The sequence below is a fragment of the Poecilia reticulata genome, linkage group LG16 (genome assembly GCF_000633615.1).
Source record: "Poecilia reticulata strain Guanapo linkage group LG16, Guppy_female_1.0+MT, whole genome shotgun sequence".
NCBI classification, from domain to species: Eukaryota; Metazoa; Chordata; class Actinopteri; order Cyprinodontiformes; family Poeciliidae; genus Poecilia; species Poecilia reticulata.
This window is the reverse complement of record NC_024346.1, coordinates 16,145,962-16,171,003: the sequence shown is the minus strand read 5'-3', so window position 1 is coordinate 16,171,003 and position 25,042 is coordinate 16,145,962. Positions and strand designations below refer to the sequence as shown.

Here is a 25,042-nt window from a genome sequence, read left to right as displayed (position 1 = left end):
CAAAAAACATTAAGTTACTATTTTTTTGTTGACAAGCAGTATATTAAAATTCCTTTAATAATTTAGATGAGCAGTAATTATATAAAGGTCAGTCCTACAACTTGTCTTATATTTATAATTTATAACTCAGGGACGTAAAAAAGGTGTCAAAAAAGTGTGAAGTTTTCTTTTCAAGATGTTTCATTAAAACATAAATAAAAGCTACCTATAAACCTGCATGAGTTTCTACAGGTATTTTCCACAATCTGGAAATGATCTCATCTCAGAAGTGAGAGATTATTTACAATCTATTCATTTACTGACTCATTGGTCAGGATTATGAATTAATTTTACGCTGCAGACTAAAATATGACCATAGCAAGATTGCATTATAACACACAAACTCTTAAATAAGTATAATTAATCCAAACTTGTACGATTATTATGCAGCTACATGGACACTGCAGTTCTAAAACTAGCATTTCATTTTGTAATAGCTTCTTTTAATCTAATATCTGATCACATCTCGATACTTTGAGCTTATTTATGATGCTTTCACTGTCATAGTGTCACATAAGGACACCACCACGCTTTGGTCAGAGCTCCCATTTTCCAAATGGAGGAAATGACAAAGCAGAACCATCTGTATAAATCACTGAGTTTATTTAGAGTTTGAATAATTTAAAACGTGATGAACAGTAAATCTAGTGATCCTCTGGCAGTCAAGAAACAGCTCTGCTCCCTCCTTGACCTGATACCTGCTGCAGCCATCTGAAGTCAGCACTGCTCCTCATCTCAGGAGTCGGGAGATAAACTACACATCACAGTTGTCTGACTCGGCCTCTGCCGCCCTTGATGGACTCAATTGATTGGGAAGCTTCGGTCTAAGGCACATGTAGCTTAACAAGTCGAAGTGTCGCTCCTGAGAAGCCTCTTGAACAGAAATTAGCAGCTCACGTCAGTCCTACATCGGTCTCTATGGAGACCACAGCCTCTATAAGCTTAATGTACCTTTTAGCATAAACTAAGGCCAACTAGGTTTAATATTCGTACTCTCTGTTTCTCCCTCTCCTCGCAGACAGCTGTGCTCTGAAGCTTGTTACACTCTCATTATCCAGTGCGTGTTCCAGCGCCATAAGCCTGGCGGAGTTTAATCTGCTGGATCTCTGCAGAAGTCCCTCCTGTTAACAGAGTCAGAGCAATGCGTCTGGTTTGGTCCCGCCGTCGATTCGGATTACGGTGCTTTGGATTTCTCCTCTTTCTCTTTGTAGACGTGAAGAATGGCTTCACACACGAACTGGAACTGACACTAAACAGGAAGAAACGGCATAATATGAGAAGTTGGAAGAATGGGCAATAAATCTCATGAAATGTCGTATTATCATTGATTTTTTAGGGTTTTTTGCTTCAAATAAGTATTAAAGCTTGGTGTATTTGCAAACCTTCACAAAAAACTTATTTTTTTAAGTTGATGTGTGTGAAAATACCTAAATCTGCTAAAAGGGAATTAATATTGAAATGGAAAAAAAGACCAAAACAGGTCTTTAACAAATGTAATGTCAATTTGTTCATCTGTTTAATAATAGCAGAAAAAGTGAATCTGAAAGTCATTACATCTAAATATGTTTGGATATTTAACTTGGCACCACATCAGGGGATCTACAAACATCCCCTGACATTTTGTGCATTTCAAAAACTCCTCTATAAAATAACAACCTGTTAATGCTCTCAAACGCATTTCTGCAGCCCTGTGATGGTTTTACTGCCGAATTGTTACGTCTTGAATTAAGTGTAATTAAATCACATTTTCTAGCAGCACTGATTACGTCTTGACATAAAGAAAAAGAAAATAGACCCTGTGCGACAACATGAAGTATAGGGTACAAGATTTTAAAAGCAGCACGTCATGTTCTGACCTTAAGATATCAAACAACACATTAGAAACAAAATCTATAATATTTCTGTCTGGAAAAAGGTTACAAAGTCATTTCTGAGGCTTTCAGGCTCCAGAGAACTACAGTGAGACAAAACATTGAACAGGAGTGAATCTTCCCAGGACTGACCAGCTTATGATTTCAGAGAATTGCTGAAAAAAAAAAGATCATTTTTATGGACGTAAATCAATCCTAAAATCCCTCACCCAGCATATGTTGTATTTTAAATACATGGGTATGAAATGTCAGCATTGGTGTCGTTTCAATGTGCATCGGTGGAGGAGGGAACTAAACTGGAGCTATCTTAAAAAAACAATGTTTATTTCCTAGAATCACAAATGTAAATAGGTTTCAACCTCCACTGGTACTTTTTACAGGATGGGATTAAAGTTATGAAACACTCCAGGTGTGGTTATAGTCAAACATGCCAAACACGGTGGAGGATCTGTGATGCTGCGGGCCTGTTTGTTGTTTAAACACCCTGAGCATTTTGTAAGAGGGCACAAAATCCTGAGCTCTTTGAAATGCCATGATATTTTAAATAAAAACCTGGTGCACGTTGGGTCTGAGTTTATTTTGCCACCACCGCCGGTAAAGGTAGAAAAACAAATTCTGAAAATCTCGCCATTAGAGACTCGCAGGATTATTTTAGTGGACTATTATGAAACTGGCAAAAGGCATATATCTATCTTTTTTCTTTTTTTTTATGGGTTCCAAAAATTGTGTATGGCATGTTTTCATTCTCAATATAAACAGAGATAAATGTCCTCTGACTGTGCATGTTTTTATTACGGATACACAAAAACGTGAGGGAGAACCTGAGGAAGTCATCATCAGCACATCAGAGGACGAAGATCTGTGGGACTTTTTCAAAATATGGGTGATGGTGGTTGCTGCCGAGCCAAAAGGAACAAGCTGCAATTTTCCCAGCATGAGTAACACTCTCCTGTCCCTCACTGAGGTGCTACAGAGCCTGGCTTCCTGCCTCCAACACTCGACTAAAGCCTCTCATCATCACCATAGCAGTCTGGGAATTAATGAGAGTCAGGGACAAGCAGGATTTTTTTTTTTTACCTCCATTTCTTTGAAAAGTGCTGAAGGTGTTTTTCAGAAAAACCTTGAGTGTGCAACTAAATTCTCACTCTTCCAGGAGTTCTTTATTAAACCACAACGATGACAGGCTTTTTTCCAAAGAAATTGAGATCTCAGCAGAAGTAGAAAGAAAATGTGATGAAATTCATTTTTACTCTCACTATTCAAGTTATATTGGTGTTTTAACTGACTCAAAAGTTAAAATAATTATTTTCTAACTCATAATAAACTGAAAGCAATGAAAGAAAAAAAGTTTTGCAAATATGATAGGCATTCGCTTAATTTAAAATGTGTTCATACACTTTAATATTTCTTAATCTTAATCTTGCAACCACCACCACCAATACTTTTTGTTTTTTGTGACAAACCAGCACAAAGAAGTGAATAACTGGGAAGGGGAATAAGAGGATATCTGGCTTTAACTTTAATCTGAAAAGTGTGGCATGCAATTGTTTTCGCCCAGAATAATTATTATGAATAACTAAGAATATTAATGGTGAAGATGAAATCATTTTGAGGCGTTAGAATGGTCCAATCAAAGTCCAAGCCTAAATCCAGAATCTGAGTTGAAAACCGATATTCAGATATGCATGATATTACGATTAAAATCCCAATATTCTAATCAAAAAGAGCTTCATGGATGCAATATTTGGAGGGCTAATGCCTGTTTAACCCTCCAAATAATATTGCATCAATTTTGCAATATTCAACAATAAAATCAGAATTGTGAAGAATTAGAGAAATTAAAGACTTTCAGCTTTAGTTGCGTTGAAATGTGGCTCTACTAATAAAATGCAGATACTCAAGAGAGCTGAACAGAAATGCAGGCCACACATTTCAGATTTTTAGTAGAGGAAATCTTTACCTTCCACATCTCAATTGTGTTCTTCTTTTGTTGGTGTATCACATAAAATTCACTAATGGTTGTGGCTGCAACAAGACAAAGTGTGGAAGAGCTCAAGGGGTGGGAATAGACTTACAAGGAAGTGTATTAAAATAAAACCTGGATTACTGTGAGGGTATTTTTAATACGAGTTGATGAGTTTGACACTCACTATAAATAAACACTGCATTAAAAAGCAGCAGGAAACAAGACAGCTTGGGGTGATCATCATGCAGCATAATAGAGAAATTAATGAGCCATTGAGTAACGGTGTCGTTTAACAAGCCAGTCTTTTGTTTTTAATCTCAATACCGTGGTCTGAACCATCATGGCTCGCTGGTCTCTTAGTGTTTTCACAATGTCCAGCGGGAAAACCGGCCGGCCCGCGTCTATGAGACTCAGCGCCGTCTCCATGGTGATGAGGACACCTGTCCGCCCAATCCCAGCACTGAGAAGATGATTTAAAGCAAAACGTTGGGTTCAGTTCACAGGTGCCAGAGGAGAAAGTCTGACTAAACCGCAGCCTCATGCGTTACCTGCAGTGTACCATCAGCGGCTCTGTGGCTTTCCTCCTCTCCCTCACCGAGCTGATGAAGAGCAGGAAGTCCGAGGGGTCGTCGGGTACGCCGTGGTCCGGCCACGCGACGTACTGCAAGTGTGTGACTGAAAATTCTTCAGCTAACTGGATGTTACAAACAAAAATACAAATAAAAGACAATTAGAATATTGCGTGACAATAATCTTGCATGATGAATGTGTAACCTTTGGAAAATGTCACCCCGGTGAGGCGGAAACAGTCCAGGTCAACAACCACGTGATCAGTAAGTCAGATTAGGAAGCAATGTAAACAGAGGATAGAGGGAAAGACCGCAGAGAAAAACAAAGGAAGACTGGGAAGGAAAACGGCTGACTTTGGTGTTTTTAATAGGCATGTGGCCTGCGATTCCATGCGGGGATTAATTCGCCTCGCCAGAGGAGCAGATGGACCCACACAGCGGTATCTGTGTATGCATGTGTGCACGTGTTCATATTTCATGCCTCCTTGGGTGTAATCTGTTTATTTATCTGTTTGGCATTGAGGCTGATGTGGAAGCTAGCACCTTTAATCTGATCATCTACCCTGATACAATCAGACAGGCAGCGTTCCCACAAAAAGACCTGCCCGATTTCACCCACAAGCAGGCAGAGGGGTGGAAAATCAGGTGGGCACGCTAACAACGCACAGGCTCACCCGCACAGACAAAAACACCCACACGGAAACGACAGCGTGCCAGGAGAGGCCGCAGCCCGCAGCGAGCTCCGTTATGTGACATATGGAGTGAACATGCTACACGCTGCTGCAACATACCAAGAGGAAATGTGCATGGACATGAAGGCAGGCGTGCAACCAGGCCTGCAGCTGATAACCGTTTCATTGACTATTCATCCAAATTGCTCTCACTCAGCGCTGGCACTTCATTGATTATTTGTCAGAAATTTCTCAGTTTATAATTTGACCTATAAACTGAAAAACATTGCTCTCTACATCATAATTTCCCTACAGGCAAAACAGGGTTTAAAATATTCCACCTGAACGAATCAAGAGGTTTAAAAACCCTCAGGAAGGAGCACAGCCGCTTATCTCAGCTCTATCATCAGGTTTACCTTTTTGTGCCTCAGAGTGAACTGCCTCGTCACGTACGCCAGGTTGCACTCCTCTGAGTGACACTTCACCGACAAGTGGCCGTAATCCTTCACCTCCGGCGGATGTGGCCAGTACTGGTGGCACTTGGTCTGCAACACGTATGACATCACCAACGTACTGCGTTAGTCCTGGCATGAGCAGCCAAAAAAATGTTTTACTCAAGTAAGAGTAGTAGTACTTTATTATATTTTTACTTTTAAGTAAAAAAGTGAGTGCATCTGAGAAATTGCTCAAGTGAGAGTAAAAAGGGTATTCAAGTATCAATAACTGATCAAAAATCTGTCATTTAATATTTAATAATTACACCAGACAGACGAAAATATGAAGTTATGAGAAAATTTTGGTGTTTTAAGGATGAAAATAAAAGTAATATAAATAACAATTACAAAATAATAATAACATCAGGCAAAAATATTTAATTTCCTAAATCAATTTCTTTCAATATAAAACTTATAAAACTTTAAAGCGGGGGAAAATAAAAGTCACATTTTGCACATTTTTATTTTTCATTTGAGTCTCAATTGCTTATAAAAACAAAGCCTAAGCTTTTAAAAATAATCACTTATTGCCATTTTTGTCGCAATAAGCCAATGTTTATTGCCATTTTGAAAACCTCCTGATTGTTAGGCCACGCTGCGCTGTTACCTAGCAACCCTATCTGGACTCAGCTCATCACCTAGCAACCCAAGTGGATCTCCAGCACGTTTGTCAGCTGGTTTTTGGTTAAAACAAACTTGTTTTTTCTTTAAATGAAGTTACTCAGAGTGCGTAAAGCATCCAGATATTTTACTCAACTAAGACTAGTGCAAAATTACTCAAGTAAAAGTGAAAAGAACAGTACAGAAAAAATACTCCTAAAAGTAAATTATTTACCAAAAAGTTACTCAAGTAAATGTAACAGAGTAAATGTAACCAGTTACTGTCCAACTCTGGACATGAGTAACAGGAAACAGTTTGCCGCTGCAGCAGCTGCGCTCCACTCTAAGGAAATCAAGCTCATATTCAGAAAGCCTGCGCTGATCCACAGGGCGGCCAGCAGACAAAAGCAATTCATCAGCGGCAACAGGTGGAGAGCTTAGCGTCGATGCATATGTACGTAGGCGCATGCAGTGAGGGGAAACTCCCGGACACTTGACGAGATCCAGACACAATGATCGATTAATGAGAACATCTGGTTTCCAAGCAACAAGAAAGCTGAGACAGAGGCACGCTCTTGTTCTTCCTCTGCGTCGGATTATTTATCTCATCAGCATCTGGCTCGCGCTCAGCCATTCTTTTACTGTGTGAAACTCTGTAATTACTCACAACTGAGCCATCGGATCATTGCTGTGTGCAAACATCGCCACTGAACCCCCTCTAATCACTGCAATCAAAATTAAACCTGACACAGCATGTAATAATTTGCCAGTTGTGCTGCACTAATTACTATGTTAACGTGTTGCTGATATTCAGTTGCGTAATTTGAAGACGTTTGTGCAAAACAGTGGCTTATAAAAATAAAAACAAAGCACGTTGTACCCGTCCCCTCTCTGTTAGGGTCGTAAGCATGATGATGGTGTGCGTCTGCTGCTCCCATACAGTTTGCCAAAAGTGAGTGCAGGTCTGTGGAAGTGGACCTTGAGTAGCAATGTAACGTAAACACACTCCAGACTCATTGGGTGCCACCTAAGAGACACACACACACACGCATACACACACAAGATGAACAGGATGAGTTTACACTAAAACAGACACAGAGAACGGGAGGCAGTTTCAGGTGAGCGATGTTCACCGTGATGTGGCTGGCGTTGATGTAGTCTTCCTTCCCCAGCAGCACCACTCGGGTGTCGTCGTCTGAAAGCAGAGAAGGGCAGCAGCTGGTGAGGGTTCAGAATAGACCTGTCAAAATTAAATTTCTCAAAGCCTAACATGCGGGATCCGGGCACAGCAGGGGGACGAGCGAAAGCAAACAGGCACGCAGACGCAGCAAGGAGCACTTACAAGGCAAAACGTCTCGGTAGCGGTTCTTTTCCTGGTTCTCGGGTTGCCGTGCACAGCTTAGGGACAGACCAGGCTTCCTCTTGTATAAATTCTAGGAATTACAAGCATGCAAACGCACACAAACATGCATGTAAATACACACAGAAACACACACAGGAATTAGAAAAATTTAAGGTCAACACTGCTTTTATGAACAGGATCCAGCTGAAGATTAGGGCCAACATCTGTCCTAAAAGCAGCATTTTAAACGTAGAGATGCTCAGAGAAATCAGCTGATTTTAGGTTTGATTGGCCTTAACATGCCTGAGATGTTCAAAATGAAGTCAGATTAAGCCCAGAGATGCAAGGAGAGATTTAAAAAGAAGCTTTTGTACGACATATCAAGACTGTAGACATGATGGCTGAAAGAGAGAGAGGGCCTTTCATCAGATAACAGGAAGGCTCTTTTTAGTTTTTTTGAGTCAAGAACCTATGCTGCATATACAAATTCACTTTTTGAACCTTTTCTTAACTTCTATTTGTGTCTAAAGTTGTTTAAAACAAAACACCCAGGCATTTTTTGGCAATAGGTTAATGATTTTTGGTGTGTGGAAAATTCTTAAGTCACAACTGAAGGGCACTGCGCCGTAACCTAGCAACCCCAGTCAAGCTCAGCCTGTCACCTAGCAACCCAAGACACTCCAGCACATTTGTTCAGCTGATTTTACCATCGCATGTGTTGTACAATATCTGCTGCTGTTGAATTAATATTCAGAAACCACTTGCTGCATTCTTGTTGGTTGTGCAGGAAGCACTACTTTTGCTTTTCAAAGATGTACGGCACACACTTGTGCATAAGTTTGCAGCCATTTTCATGCGTGAGTGTAAACATTGAGTTGTGGGATGTGTCCAGCAGCAGCTTATTTGGATTTAAAGTGACAAGATGCCCTTAATGGAAGATGCATTTTTCCTTCCATCTCAGCACTTTCCTCTCACAGGTACACACCTTTACGTCTTATGAGCAGAGCCAGCTGCCTGGAGTGAGATCAAATAGGCAGGCCTGACCAGACTGAGATGATTTAAGAATGCTTTTGTGCAAAAAGTGTGATCAACATGTTTTGTAGTCCATAAATATATCCTAACATGTTCAAGGAAGAATAATAGATCTTAATACGTAAGAATATAAGGGGATGAGATGTAGATCTAAGCCACAACAAATGGAACCAGTGCATCTCTACTTAAAACACTTCTACATGTCAAACAAAATACCTCAAAATGGAAGGACAGCGTGCCTGACTGTATCCCTCTCTCCAGCTGCTTCATGGACTCCTCTAACGTGGTGACCCGCTCCAGCTGACCCGGTGACTGAGGCTTGTTCTCCTGTGGTGGGATGGTGAGCGAGAGGGCAGCGAACGACAGCTGCAGCTGAGGCATGACCCGGCCCGAACCTGGATCACGAGGACAGTCCAAGTGTGTGAGCAGCAGTCATTTGCATTTTTCCTTCCATCTCAGCACTTTCCTCTCACGGGTACACACCTTTACGTCTTATGAGCAGAGCCAGCTGCCTGGAGTGAGACTCTCGGCTGGCTCGGATGTACATGACAACTTGGTCGTGTGTGTGTTCGGAAATGTCCCGACCGTTGATGAGCAGGACCAGGTCGCCCTCCTGCAGTCTGGGTTCAGATCGACCGGCCTAAAAGAAACAACGCACAAGCTTTAAATCAAATTTAAGATAGCAGACAAGAAATTATTAGTGACTTTAGAGGCATAGTTTGCCTCCAAAAGAACAAATAGGCTTATTTTTTAAGTTAATTGTCCTAGTTTTCATTTAAAGGATAATTTCAGGTTAAGAAAAATCAACAGTCATCAACTTCCATCAAATAAATTAAACTTTTTTTGCCCTTGACTTTTTTTAAGCTGACCATAGTTCTAGGATTTTTGTTTCGTGAGTAACTTTCTGTTTACCTGGGCTAGAACTATGACCTGACACAAGGCAATTTCTCTTAGCCACTCTTCAAAATGGGAAAGAAAAGAAAACACTGCATTGAAATACAGGTTTTGGATCACAGGACGATATTAACAACCATTAGATGTCACACACAGTGGGAAACCAAGTACTTAATATACTGCTGATTTTGCAGGTTTTCCCACTTACAAAGAATATAGAAGTACTTAATTTTTATCGTTGGTTATTTCAACTGTGTGATGAAAAACAGAAATCTAGAAATTCAAATTGTGTGATTTTTAAGTAATTAGTTTGTATTTTATTTCATGACATAAATACATCAGAAAAACAAAACTTTAATTTGGCAACAGAAACTTTTCTTTGCAATTACAGATATCAGATGTTTCCTGAAAAAACAACAACATTCCTGTCATCATCTTCTCATTCAGGTCTTTTCTTAATGTTTCTGCTGGGATAATGGACAGGATTTCTAAATATCATGTTCACTTTTCCCAAAACACTGGTTTAAAAACCAAATGTGAGCTTGTCTTACTGAAAAAGGTTTTTGTGAAATTAAATTCAGAGCCAGGTTTATGTTTAACATTAAACATAAACGTTTAATGTAAAACATTTATGTTTTACATTAAATGTGTTGCTTTTTACAACAGAAAAAGTATAATTTTATGCTAATAGCAAGCTGTCCAAACTCTGAACCGCACAGCATTCTGGGGGATGTAGGCAGAGAAAATACTTTAGCCGCTCAACATCTCTCTGCCAGCTGAAAGAAAGAATGGTGATGTTAAAAAACTAGCTCACTCACTCTTTGGTTACCTAGCAACAACTTGCTGGGCAACTTGTGGTTACCTAGCAACAACCTGTAGAGTAACTGACGCAGCAGCAGTTTAAGGTTTGGCCTCTGTTTGTCAAACCTGCTTAACAATAAATAACGGCGTGGAGTAAAAACTGTGGATAAAACAGGAAAAGTCACACCATGAGCTTGAAAGTAGTGCAGAGATATAAAACAAACAAATAGATCGATAATAATCAATATCAACTCTTATGAAACATTTAATTCTACAAAATCTTTTCTGTGTATGGACAAACATTTTAGACAAGCTAAAGAAAGGGCAACATTATTTCCCCCCGTAGCGCCGTTGCTTTCGTCTTCCATCACTTTCACACACAAAGTTGTTGTTCGCCGTTTTGCTGATTGTAGAGCCAAACATTAACACTACAGAATGTGAGAGAGCTCTTTGGTTTCTTAGACGTAATCCTGGATTATTCTTTGACCTTGCAGCAAATTGCACAGCAGTGATCTTTGCTGGCCAGAGACTCCTTAGGAGAGCAACAATGGCATTGAATTCCCTCCAGTTGGTTACAATCTATCTGAGTGAGATGTGGTTTGAGTCTGAATGGTTTTATAACTTTTTCCAGTCCATGTGAAGGGGAAACTCTAAAGACTTTCCAAAAGAATCTCTTGTTTTGCGGTATTTTTGCAAAAAATATATATAATACAACCTAAAATAAAAACCATATGCTACCATTTGTCCACTGTTTTTGTAACAAAGGGTCAAAAACATAATTATTCCAGAATGCTCTTACCGGGGAGTCTGGTTTAACATGAGATATGGACAGAGGCATCTTCTGATCCACTCCACCCTGAGAGGAGTTCAACAATTTCATCAGAGGAACAAATAATCATAAAAAATGTATATGCAGTGTGCAAGGAGGACAGAGACATACTTTCACATTAAAGCCAAATTTCCCCTCGTGGTCTGGAGTGATGCATATCAACATCAGGTCGCCGTCACCAAGAGCATCCTGCACGAAGAACTTGTCATGAATGTGCACAGAGTGAAGGGAAAAACGCAGAAATCGGAAAGTGCTGAGGTTAAAAAGAAAAACCTTATTGTTGTGGAACGCGCCGTCTTCTTCCCCGATGCTGTCTTCAGCCTGCAACAAACCCTCACCAGATCCTTGACTGTTAGGACCAGAAAATCTGGAAGACATAAAATATTAAAAATGACTCTGCGGCTATATGGTTCATTACAGGTCAGCTGATTTTAACTTCACTGCTCTGGAAAAAAAACAACAAAAAAAACACTGCTATCACACTGCTATCCTCTGAACAATTTCTTATGTTTAATTTCACAAGCCATGTTTTTATTGTTACTTTATGTTAAAGATAGAAAAATAAAACATGGTTTTCAAAATATTTCACTCATAAAATCTGAAGAAAAATGGTGAGCGATTACTGCTGTTAGTCTTTAGAGGTCTGTCTGTACTTTTTTTTTGTTTTTACAAAAAAACCCAAGATCAGTCAGATTGAGAGCATCTGTGAATGGCAATGTCTCTATTTTCTACAGATTCTCGACAGAATTTCGCCTGGACTTTGACTAGGCCGTTAGAAACACAAAAAGCTCTTCAGAATAGGCATGTAGGTTCACAGAAAGCATTCAAAATATATAAACATCAAGACTAAAAACATACTGTACAGTAAAGACTAGAACATAAAATACCGCACAGTTATCAGAAATAATGAACCCCAATCCAAGGAACAGAAGAATGAAAACAAATGTAAATCTGCCTTTTCTAATATTTTTATTTAGAAATGAATAGAAACCAACCGATTTCCTTCATTTTGGGGGATCGGCTATCGGCCGATACTGAAATGTGAAGCCAGTCTTATCCATGGATCTTATCGACCTCAGGAACCATATCATGTCTGCACATTTGCAAAAAGCAATAATCACCTCATTGTTTCCAGCTCAGCAACTTTCTTGCCACATTCAGCAACATTTCAGACAAACAAAATTTGCTATCAGCCAGAATCGGCAGGACAGACTTTTTAAAGATCGGTGATCGGCGCATCCTTAAGAAACATCCCTTGCTTGTGGAGTCTAAGACATAAAATCCCAACAAAGACGTGAAGACAGGAACATGGGCTCCTGCGGTACTGACCGATGAGGCGATGCGTCTCCTTCGCTGTCCTTGCTGCTGCCCACAGAGGCCCTGTACGTGTAGAAGACATCCTCCCCCTCTGACATGTCTTTCAGGTCCGTGCTGAGCTCCACCGATGACGGACGAGGCTTTCTGATCTCATGGCGAACTCGGGGACTTCTCCTACCGCACCAACACATCGGCTGTGTGGCTTGAGCCTTTTTTTTGTTTATTTTTATTTTAGAGAAAATCTTTGCTGCAGTTAGTAGCAGCAGTTTTACCAGTTGGGGGTTGATGGCGGCGATCTGGAGGGCAGACTCTTGGTCTCGAGATGCTCTGACGAAATAGACCTCCGCAGAACCGGGTTCCACACCATCCCCCCTACTACCCTCTGGCACACCGGACCTCTGCCACGACAGATTTGAATGTTCAGAAAGCAGCAGATTTCAAGGGCAAAACAAGCGAATATGTGGGATAAATCGAAAGCTCACTCCTCAGTTTTACTGTTGCTCAGGCCCAGGTGTTGCGTTATGAGCTGCTTGTAGCCCTTAACCGTGCTGTTGCTGTATTTGGGGCTCCTGGAAGTCCGGCTGGAGGAGAAGAAGGAGTGGTGATCCACACAGGACCGCCATAAGTTCTTACACGTCTTGGGGCAGGGCAGGTTTAGAGACACCTCACAGTCTTGGGTTTCCCCCTGCAACTCAAAGAGTTAAGGGTCTTTTCACATCATCTCTGTTTTGCAACAGAAGATAAGTTTGCTGCAAATAAAAGACAACATGGTTCAACGTAAAGAAAAGAAGACGCTCAGAGACTGATGAAGAGACAAAAGAATAATGGATTAGTGTTGAATCAATCATAATTATTCATAATTAATCGATTATTGAAATAATTGTGGACTAATTTAGCAATCGATTAACGGTTAACTGGAGTTTACAGACTCAAAAAAAAGGACATTTGCTTAAAAAATAATATATTAAAAGCAGTAACAAACAGTACAAAAGTAAATAAACATTATGCATTCAAGATATAATATATCCAAGCCCAAACTCCTCAAGTGTCACAATGTTAACTTCACTTGGTTCAAATGCAAAGGAAGGTTATGTTGTATTTTAAGCAATTAAATGTTTATTTCAAGTTCAACAAAAGAGCTTATGTGATGAAATGAAAAATCTGTAAAATGAGCCAATTTTGTATCCAGTTGATCATCAGAATAATCAATTACTAAAATATTTGTTAGCTGCAGCCCTATAATGAACAAATGAATAAATGGATGGATAAATGGACAAAAAGATGGATGTCTGGTGAACAGACTGATCTTTATGCCAACATGTTGGAGAATAAAATCTGTAAATACAAATACTTGTCAATTTTTGTAATTTTTCAAACTTATTCAGACCTGAAATAAGTCAGAACTTTTCACAAACTGTGCAGGAAACACAAACTGCATTTTAGTCCATTTTCCACACATCAACAATGGATTTTTAAAAACACAGAAACAACTCCATTCATTCTGATTGTATCTTTGAACCAGCAGAAACATTTTCACGAAGCCAGAGACTCACATGTTTACGTTTCAGGTGTACAACGAAGCGTCTCCTCTTATAAGATATCTTGATGATGTTTCCCCTGCATGAAAGGCGTCAGATTTACTGGAAGGAAATGCGAAAACAAGCTGAATGTTGAGCGGCGGAGCTACTCACCAGGGGAAGAAACTGGAGCAAATCATATTGCAGAACATTGCAACACCACTGGAGGCCAAACCCACCATTAGAGGCGTATTGTTGGTGTCCTGGGAGACAGAAGGATGGGTCATATTGAGATTAAAAATTGCTTTAGCTTCAGTTTTTATTGTTGTCGACTAATTCAAGGAGTTTTCATTTAAGTCCCAAAGTTCTTGGACGATAAACCAAAAGCTTTTGTTTAATTGGTGGAGCTTTGGCGATGAATCTAAAACAAACAGGAAAACCCTCCTCTTATTTATTAACTTAAGAAAACAAGAAGGTGTGCTTACTAAGCCACCACATAATTAAAGTAACAGCATTACCGTGGCAGCATGCAGCTCCACTCCGTACAGCTCCAGCGTCCGTGCGGTGTTGAGAAAACACAGCTCCGCCTCGCTCTGCTTAAGCCCCCTAGGAACACACACGCAGTCACATACCACAACAGGAATTGTGCAACAAACCTGCCGTTCTTTTCAACTACAGGCACCAAACTCACTTGTGCTGCGGATGCAGGTCTTCCACTTTAGACACAAAGTCTTTGTCCTGTTCGGGAATGAAGTGGCATTTCGAGAGGTACCCCGGCTGTCTGGACGGACAGTGATCCCCCATCTCCGCTGCAGGTGATGGAAACAAACACTGAGCATCCCACAGGGAGACATAAAACCCCGCCTGCACACACCTGTGTATCCCAACATCTACTGTAAGAAAGCTGCTAAATAAAAGCACTGAGAGCAGCTTCCCAGGAGTAATTACTCAGGCAGCTATCATTGATACATTAATCATCTCATTTTCTCTTTTAGAGGAGAGACGGGACTCACACTGCACAGCGTAAGAAGCCAGCACTACAGCTGCACTCAGCGGGCACTGCAACCTGCAATCAGACACCGTGATTACACATCGCACGCTCCACAGCTAAACAAATACTGAGCACCGAGGAGGAGGAGGCGCTCGCTGTGAAGCGGGACAACTGACCGTCCTTCCCTGATGTCGCTCCTGATCTGGAGGAAGTACAGGTGCCTGCAGGGGCGACAAAAGAGGAACTTTATCAACCCACGCCTGTTTTCCATTCCCTGAAAAAGCGTCTCTTTCACATGCTGGTGTTTGTTCGACACACCAGCAGCTCAGGCGTCAGAGGACACAACCACACCGAAACGTTTAGACAAGTATTGACAGAAAGCGAGGGATGTTTTCTGCAGACTTTTAATATCTCCAGGGAGAAATGGTTTGTGGCTCTGATAAAACGCCTCAATTATAACAAGAATTTCAATGGAAGTAGTTTGTCAACAAAACAATCAGGGTACTCTGAAAGGAAAAACATTTTAGTTTTCCAACAGAATGAAAACATACCAAAAGTGAAAATAAAGTTTCAGCATCCTTATTGCTCAGTTTGATGTATATTTTCCCCATTGCAGACACTCAGACAAAAGACAGAAACCAATGAGTGCACTAAAACCTCCTACCTGGTTAACTACCAGCTGCAAACTGGAATAGCAAACTTGTTCGTGTTTGCAACAACATTTAATCGTCTAAGTCTGATCTTCATTCAGCAGAGGAGACAGCAACGCCTCTGGCAGGAACAGAGGCAGACAAGTCATTAATTTATGATTTAGTTGCAGCAGTAGTATTCTAAAACATGAGTAAAAACAGCCAACCTTTACTACATGCATGCTACTGCTTTGGAGGTAGAGAACAGAGATAAACAGGAGATCTGGTCTGGATTATTATCTGGTGCTTTAAAGTCACAACTTCTGATATTTTCACAGAGGCTACAATCTGAAATGAACATTAAAACATACAAATATCAAGGAAATTTGCAAATACAAATGCCCAAATCAGAGAGATTGTGGCTGATATCTGATCTTCCACTCTGTAAAGGTTTAACCTGCTGATACTAACTGGTTCCTGTTACCTTTAACAATAAATAAGAATTATTTTTTCCTCCTTTCTGTATGAATTGAATAAACAAATCATTTTACAGTAAAATTCGAAAACTATTTTCTTAATTAGAGTTTGTTTCCACATCACTCCAATAATCAAAGTAGAATAAAACTTCTAGATTATAGAAACCCAGTTTTTCATCTTTGCTGTAATTTCAATCGTTTAAATAAGTCCAGAAAACTATCCCGATTCCTGGAAAAGATTCCTGAATTAGAAATGTGCTATAAGTGGTTAAAATAGTAAAATATGACCTCAAATGTTCATTCATTTCTCTTAATTTAAAAGTGGCACTTTATTTTATTTCTACTTTATGCCATCACCCTTGGGATCCAAGAATTTTAATTAAAATTCATCAAACGCCCTGATTAGCTTCTTAGGAGTGTGGTTTGCACAGTTTTGGCACGACGTCAAAAGATCCAGCTGTCCAACCGTCAAGAGGATAAAAATTGATGCTCACAAAGACAAACACATCACCTCATGATATAAAAAGCCAAAAACAGAAGTTGAGACATAAATCAGGAAACTAGTAAACAGAAAAAGTGTGAAACAATGAAGCTGGGAAAGCTCAAAGGAAAACGTTACCCTGAACACCATTTTTTTTAAAAAGCAGCATATCAAGGCTTCATAAAGAAACCTTTACTGTATAATCTCAAACAAATCAGAAAGCAAAGCCTGCTGCAGGCTTTTCCAACGAAACCCTTTAAACTGAAGCATGACATAGAAATAAAAGTGTGCAGATATGTTTTAAAAAAATGTCTGAACTTCATAAAGCCACAATCAGAGAGTTTTTCAGTAATGCCTCAGATCGGGAGGCAAAGGGAACAATTCACTAAAGAAAGAGTGAGTTCAGCTAAACAAGGAGGAAAACGACACACCCTACATGGAAAAACAGCAAAACGAGAATGGATGGTGACTCTAAAACATCTGATCTGACAGAAATTTAAATCTTGTTCTGGAAGAATGGACAAAATTTAGGAAAAGCCATCCATCATACCAGTTTGGACCCTTATTTTACTGTTTTTACATTTTAAAATTTGAAGAAATATTCAACTTTTAAAAGAAAACATTGATACTTATTTGACTACTCATAATACCAAAAACCTGAAGAGTCAAGGTTTATTTGCTAAATACTGAAGCTTTGGCAATTTCAACAATTATTCAATCAGTCATATTTATGAGCAGCTTGGAAGTTTCCCGTAAAGATGTGAACAAAACTGTTTGATTTATAAAATGTTAACAGTTCACATTGACATGGAGCTGGATTATTATGATAGAGAAGTACTGACCTGGTCTGCTCATGCTGCAGAGAGTTGGGATCAGAGATGAAGAACCGCACTCTGAAGTTCAGATAAAAGGGGGAGGCAAGGCCTGCAGAAACGACCAAATTGCTTAAAAACAGGCCTGTATCTATATTTAACCACAACTACATCCCTGTTTTCTGCTGAACTCAGAAATTTCACCAACAAATGATACCTTTTATCTGCTTCTTGAAGGGCTTCTCTGGCTCCAACCATCGCTGCAAAAAGAAAAGCATTCATCAGCCCCAATAGCCATCTGAGGCTATAACAAATATCATTTATGTAAACACGCCCCACGGTTATCATCAACTGCAACCAGCCGGAGAAACGCATTACAAACTTAGAGCAAATGTGCGGCAGATGAAGTGTGAGCTCACGGGAGAGAGCGTGTTGGCTGCGATGGAGGCGATGGCGGTGCTCGACTCTCTGATCTGAAGACTGAAGAGCTGCTTCTCCTGCAGGCCCAGGTGGTTGGAAACCAGGTCCAACAGAACCAAGCCTTCATCCTGCTTCTGAAAGATGGAAGAATCAAACTGGCATCAAAAGTCAGCCAGACTTCCTGGTTGCTCATTTTGTGCAAGCTAATAAAACGTCAGACTGAAGTTCTGCAGGTTCTTGACAAAAACGTGGGAGAGTTTTCTGCCAAGAAGGAGCTTATATACAAACTTCAAACTCCTCACGTTTTGCATCATTAAAAACACATAACGTAATTAATTTACTGGGATTTTATGTGACAGACCAACAAAAAGTGGTGCATACATTTAAAGTGAAAGAAAAATGGTTTCAAGTATTTTAATCTGAAATCTGTGATGTGTATTTGTATTGATCTGAGTTAATACTTGTAAAAGCATCTTTCTCTGGAAGTACAGCTGCAGGTATTTTGGTGTAACTCTCTACAAATTCTACACATCTTGAGGTTGACATTTTTGACCATTATTTGATACAAAACATTTCAACAACAGCCCAATTTGATAAAGTCAATGTAAACATTGGACCTTCTAACTTTGACTAGACCATTCTAACACGGCCACTGTAGCTCTGGCTGTATGTTTGAGGTTGTTGTCCTGCCGAAAGGTGAAAAAAGACTCAGTCTGAAGTCTTTTTGAGCCTCTAAAAGGTTTTGTTCTTGGCTAGTTTTCTTTTCTACTTCATGTTGTTCGATCACTTAAAAAACCCAAAAATTTAAATTAGAAGTTATATGGACTGTGAATACTTTTTGAAAGGCACTTTATTCCTCCAAATTTGATTTTTTTTTTTCACTGCCTTCAGGCATACATAGAAAAATAATTTTAATTTCATTTCTCACTTCGATACTTCTTAAAGATGTAATGTGTATTCTGAGAAACAAGATTTTGTTTATAAAAGTAAAAAAGAGGCAAGGCATTTTAGGAAACCACATTAAAGTTTGGAAAGATTTTAAACTTCGGTTTATAGGTGACAGTCCAATCTGGTTAATTTCTCATGTTTAGTAGGTAAAATGAATAAAATAGAAAGATTTAAACAGCTTGGGTAGAAAAAAGAAAGAAAGAAAATACTTATAAATGGTGAGGCACTGGCACTAAAAATGGAGTAAATAAAGCAGTCCAGAGAAAAACCTCTGAAGACCTTCAGAAAGCAGGAAAGTCTGGCTTCTGGGGAGAAAACATGAAGAAGTGAGGAATGACTCAAGATGCTTGCACGGTGGTGTAAACTGCACTGTTGCTGCTCAGTGATCTGAAGCTGCACTCTGTTAACACCTCTCTGAGGCCCCACAGTCTGAAAACCCTTACATCAAGCTTTTCCCTGAGAAAAAAACGAGTTCTCCGACTTGTGACTGCATACAGGAGCTTAAAGTTGGGTTTAAGTTAGGGGAGGTTTAGATGCAAGAGCAAATAATTTGACATGGAAATGATACGTGAAGCAGGATTTGTTTTTATTTCTGACAAACTCCCGAGTTTTTGATCAGAAGCCTTTACTATTCAGACTATTTTCCACTTGCTACATAACATTCACCAACAGCTCTTTTGTTTTGCTTTCCTTATTTGAAAGAAACCAGGAAATTTGAATAAAACATAATTTATTGATGAGTTTCTCAGTCTGACCTTGCTTTTATGTTGATTGAAAGAAACTGTGTTTGCATATTTTATGCTTCTTGCGAAATAAATGCTGTTTTCCTGTTTATGTTGATGATGTGTAAAGAAAGCTACAAATAAAAGGATCAAATGAGTTTATACTTTTCTCTACCTCCTGTATGAATGTGAATGTGTTTGAAATAAACATGCAAATGGTGCCCAAATACAAACTGTAGAATATTTATTTACTTTGGCATTAAGCTAAACAACTTTAATTTCATTTCTGTTATTAAGGTTTTAGAAAAAATGGAAAATGAACGGACACACCAGCCCTTAATTTGCTAATTAATGACCAAAAAAGAAGACTCTCCCCTCTGCTGTCACAGTCTGCGTCTCAGCAGAAGTACCAATTGATTTTCTTTTAATCAATTGGTACTTCAAAGAACTCAAGTTTATTTATCTTGAATTTATCTTAATTTTTTATCCAAACTCTTTGTATTGAACCGTGTAGTGAAATTTACAGGGATCTGATGCAGCATAAACAGACAGGGAAGTTGAATTAAGACTGAACTAATATAAATTGACACAATTATTACATTTGGAGAATTAAAGGAAGTAAGTAGATGACACACATCCAGGCTGAAATCTGATTTCCAAATGGCCATAAGGAGCAAATTGCTTTACTGTAATAGCAGTTTCATTCATCGCTCTGAGAGATAACCCACAGCTCATCTACATCCTCCTCTTGTCTTTCCTCAGACTCTCTGTTACAGGAAGAAGACTCTCATGTCAGGGTGACCTTGTTCAATGTAAAATACAGCAAACACAATTTTCTGACTGCAGAAAACACAACAGAGTCACGTTTATGTAGTAACAGAACCCCCTGCATCCTGTATTCTTTATGAAAAGGAACAAAATATGGAGATTTAGGTCCTTCTCACACTTTATAAACATATTATAAGTAAGTACTCTAAGTGGGTAGCTATGTTTCCAGTGTGATGAATTTACTCTCTGACAATTATATATTTATCACAACAGATATCACTATGGCTGCATGCTTTCCTAATACTGTGCACCCCTACAAAGCTTGCTCTTGTAGTTACCACTTCATTAGTTGCACATGTTCATCTGCTTAGTCACACAAATAATGAATCAGTCACTCACATGGCAGCAGCTCAGTGCATTTAGATTTGATGCTGAACGTCAGAACAGGATCAAAAGGAGATTTAAGTGTTGGTGCCAGAAGATCTGGTCTGTGTTTTTCAGAAACTGTTCGGCTACTGGGATTTTCAGGGCCAACCATCTACTGCACATGTGTCAAACTCAAGGTCCGGGGGCCGTAGCTTTTTATGTGGCCCTCCTGACTCCAAATTACATCAATAAGTCAATTCAATTTATCACAAATCTGCAGAGTTCACACATAATCAACAAATACCCACAATTTTCTGATTTTTACTGACATTTTTTCTCAAAATTGGCCAACAACTTTGGGTTTAAGTGACTGCTAGCTCAGCCTTACTTGATGTCAAGTTATATCTGTGAATGATACAGCGATTAATAAAAATCCACATTTAATATATTAGCGCAAATATCGTAAAAATTCCCTACAAATATTTCCATATTATCACCACAAAATATGTGATTTTGATTGCAAAAAAAACAACAGCAAAGTCCTGGATGGACTGATCAGCGTGAAAAGATGTTCAATATTACACTTATTGAATGCTGAAACAGCCATTTGTTGATATTTTACCAATTTAATGGGTTTAATCAATATATTCTGGAACAACCGGCCCTTTAAAAACATTCAGATTTTTGATATGGCCCAAAATGAAAATGAGTTTGACACCAACGATCTACTGGGTTTACAGAAAATTATCCAGAGGTCAGAGAAGAAAGAGCAGCCTGGCTGGAGACGGCAGAAATTCAACTGATCACTTATTAAAATGAAGTTATGAGGAACATCGTCTCCTGAAGTCAAAGCTTGAAGCAGCAGAGCTCCACAGTGCCATTTCTTTTAGCTAATAAGAGGAACTTGAGGCTGAAATTCAAGCAGAATCCCCACATTTACACAATTATAAACTGAAATAATGTCAAGTTTCAACTTTGGTTGCAAAGTTCAGATGGTAAGGTGAGATTTTAGCAGAAGAAACATGAACGTGTAGCTCCATTCTGCATTGTATCAATGATTCAGGCTCAGTTTAATGGTCATTATTTAAACACTGTAGGCTGCCTCAGTGATGTTTCTGACCTTATCAAGCCCTTTATGATTACAGTGTACACATTTTCTAATGCAACATGTCGTAAACCTCAGCTCATCTCAAATACGGCGGTCGCAATAAGCAATAAACCAATTATTAACATGATAAATACAATAAGCTCAATCATTTGAATGATTGTTTTTGTCTCGTGTCTTTCTACCAAAAACTGAACGACAAAAAGCTTCTGTATGGCGCATCAGTCTAAGCCAGCTAGTTTTGTTTATAGAGACTTTATAACTAATTTTATTCGTTGTCTCAGGCGTTTTGTTTATTTATTTTGAATATTAACAACATCTTCCAGTTCCGGTGTTAAATGTTTATAAGAAATTAAAGTTTATCGATGTTTGAGAGGGTATTCTTGCGTTATTACGCCATTACTGTCATATTATTTTAAATGGCCTCAGAACAAGAATATTATTGTTTATCGCAATAACTTCTGGGACAATTTATCTTCCAGCAAATCTAATCTCAAACAACTTCTCAGCGCAAGACAATGAGTTCGCTGTACTCACTACATCGCCTTTGGAATGTTGTGTAACGAAGAATTTGAAAATGGATGTGGAGACAATCAATCTGTGGTAATCGCATGATGTTCTTGTGTCAATATGGACCAAAAATGCTTCAGCAATATTCCTGACACCTTGATGAATCTGGACCACAAAGGAAAAACACAGCAAGAAACAAATCCCAGTAGGATCTACCTAATAAAGTGGCCGGTTAGAGTAGATAAGGATGATGGAAAGAGGTTGTCTTAAAGAGGCAATGCTGCAAATACTGCAAATTAGATATGGCTCTATAGTACAGGTGGGGATTTAATGTATCGTTAATCATGAAAACATTATCACAGTAAGAATTTGGATTTATTGTTTTCTTGATTAGTTCCAATTAATGATGTTTAAATAGCCAACTTTTCTCTACTGTGTGTTCCACAAGAGCGTCAATGAATATAAAATTTGAAACATGTTTAAATGTGGTAACTGTGTGATTTTGTGTTTGTGAATGCTTCGTTGCCATAGTTACCCAAGAAAAGTAATAATGTTTTTTTAACCATAATTTTTATCATTATCACAACTTCAACCTTAAACATTGCGATAAAAATCAAAGTTCATGTCGCCCACCCCTACTCTAAAGTGTGATAAGCATCTGTGAGCTGCAGGAGAGGAGTGTGTCCTTCAAACAGGGGGAAGAGGTGGACTATTAGAGGAAAAGACAAATTTAAAAAAAGGAGAGAAGAAGAGTGTGCCAGCGCGGCGGATCAGAGCACCGTGTAACCTGACATCCACGGAGGAATCGGCGAGCGTTTCCACGTGTTACGTACGCTGACTCTGAAGGTCTCGATGGTGCCGTCCAGCAGCTGAACGAGGCAGAGCAGGTCCGGCTTTGGCATGTCTGTTACCACGGTAACCCCTGCCTCCCTCTCAAGACAAACACGCCGCCCTCGCCTCGCTGCCGAGAGGGGACCTGGACACACACGCACACACACGCACAAAGACAAACACACACATGACCACAAGAGAGTGTCAGATGTTTCCAAGCTGCTGCCCTTCCAATGAAAGCGCCTCCCTGGGGATGACACTGCACTGTGAGTAATACATGCTGCTGGATGCAGCATCGGCCTGGAGTGAGTAATGCACTGTGAATGCAAAGGAGTGACTGACTGTGTGTAATCTCTTATTATTTGGCCTGGGCCTGAACATGTCTCTCTCTCTCCATCTCTCTCTCTCTCTGCCTTTCGAAAGCAGCTGAATGATAAGAATGTTAAACATTTTCAGATTTGAACACGCCTCATCACTACCAGCAGCAGCAGCAGCAGCAGCTCTGCTGGGAGCAAGGACGTACATAATAAACACGTTCACTACAAACACATGCCCTGAAGTCTGAGCGTAGCCCTGAATGCATATGTTCATACATGTGTCCTGTCTTGAATTTCCAGGTGGGTTGATCTGGCTCCCAGCACACTTTCTGGAAGAAACACACACACACACACACACACACACACACACACACACACACACACACACACACACACACACACACACACACACACACAAAGGTCTGGGTTAATGTTTGAACACAGTGACACACACTGAATATATTAAAACTGAGCTGGTCCCAGTCGGGTGGCTTGTTTTCCACAATAACCCTCTCGCAGGCGGCCAGCTAATGAATTTACAAGTACATTATGAAGGAAGTTGGTTATTATGGGCAGATTGGGATCTTACTGGCTGCTTTGCATCTAGTTATGAGGAGGTGAAGATTGTCCAAATTTAATAAACAAGTCTTCCAGCTTTAGTTTCTAAAAAAAAAAAAAAAACATTTAACTTCCTCTGAAGTAGCTAAACGTGTAAAACCACTTTGTAAGAATAAAATCTTGAGCTTGGGCTGCTTTATTTTATATGTCAGCCAGTAAACAGGGTGGATCTGAGAGTTTCAGGCCCATATTTCAGTTTCCAGATAATGAACTCTGCTGTAACCTCGCTGTACTTTGAGCCACAGCGCGAACAAGGAACCTGTTAACAACCCCGACTCCCCTACAGCTACACCCAGACGGCCAGGAACGCTCCGCCGACAAACTTTCCTCCAACCACGGCGGGGCTCGCTACAACAGCTTCGGCCAAGTTCACGTTTCTTCTGGGAAGAGAAAGAAAATGCGATAAAACAGTCGAGTTAAGCGGTACTACCTCGGCGGTGTGGCGTCAGAGAGCGGGGTTATATCCTTCAGAGAGTCCGCTGCGAGGAGCTCGGGACGGGGCGCGTCGGAAAGGCCAGGTAGAGTTAGGTAAATATCCGGGACAAGTTTCACATCCCTGGCTGCGGTGACTCCGCGCGGCCCCGCCCCTAAGCCGAGCGCGCTCCCGGTGCGTGACACCTCCAAAGAGCGCGTGACCGAGAAACGCATAGAAAGTACAAGCTGTGTAGAGAAACGTCTAAGACGCATTTTTCCTTTTTCATACATAAATCTGATCTTTTACAAGTGTATTTTACGTCATATGCATTTACTTCACATGCATTTCATCTCGCTCACAGATGTTTTACCTCTTATAAACTATCTTTAAATGCATTGTATCTCATATAAATAAGAACATTTTGTGCATTTCTCCCCTTTTTTGTTTAACAGGCTTTCTGTTGGATGTTTTAAATTTTTTATTGTGCATTATTTTACCTCAATATATTGTTGGTTTTCTATGCAGCATTAGTGATGGCTTTGCCTGTGAAAGGAGCTTAATAAATATTCCTCTTTATGGACCTTGTTTCAAGAAACTTTTAGATTGGCTTAACTAATCTCATTTAGTGGTTTTAACCTAAATCTAAAAAGTTCTTGAGGTCGATTGTATGATGCTTGTGTTTTTTATATAG

At 39.7% G+C, this 25,042-nt stretch overlaps 1 protein-coding gene across 4 annotated transcripts; it reads right to left on the bottom strand.

Annotated features, from left to right (window-relative positions):
• Positions 1 to 621: 621 nt before the first annotated feature.
• Positions 622 to 24,638, bottom strand: ptpn3 (protein tyrosine phosphatase non-receptor type 3). Of its 4 annotated transcripts, none has more exons than XM_008432661.2 (27): positions 24,367 to 24,638; positions 23,595 to 23,647; positions 23,004 to 23,146; positions 17,751 to 17,885; positions 17,549 to 17,591; positions 17,362 to 17,443; positions 15,110 to 15,154; positions 14,956 to 15,008; positions 14,634 to 14,751; positions 14,461 to 14,548; positions 14,117 to 14,205; positions 13,979 to 14,042; positions 12,908 to 13,110; positions 12,698 to 12,823; positions 12,438 to 12,599; positions 11,382 to 11,475; positions 11,220 to 11,297; positions 11,079 to 11,135; positions 9,068 to 9,224; positions 8,801 to 8,979; positions 7,553 to 7,643; positions 7,344 to 7,405; positions 7,091 to 7,237; positions 5,533 to 5,661; positions 4,425 to 4,570; positions 4,201 to 4,336; positions 622 to 1,288 (listed from the first exon to the last, which is right to left on the bottom strand). In XM_008432661.2, the coding sequence occupies exons 1-27, from the start codon at positions 24,621 to 24,623 to the stop codon at positions 1,214 to 1,216; spliced, it is 3,012 nt and encodes a 1,003-aa protein (XP_008430883.2). In that variant the 5' UTR covers positions 24,624 to 24,638; the 3' UTR covers positions 622 to 1,213. The 4 variants fall into 4 exon arrangements, with proteins under 4 accessions (XP_008430883.2, XP_008430884.1, XP_017165256.1 ...); XM_008432662.1 differs by having other exon boundaries at positions 23,595 to 23,643; positions 24,367 to 24,454; XM_017309767.1 differs by lacking the exon at positions 7,091 to 7,237 and having other exon boundaries at positions 24,367 to 24,599.
• Positions 24,639 to 25,042: the final 404 nt, after the last annotated feature.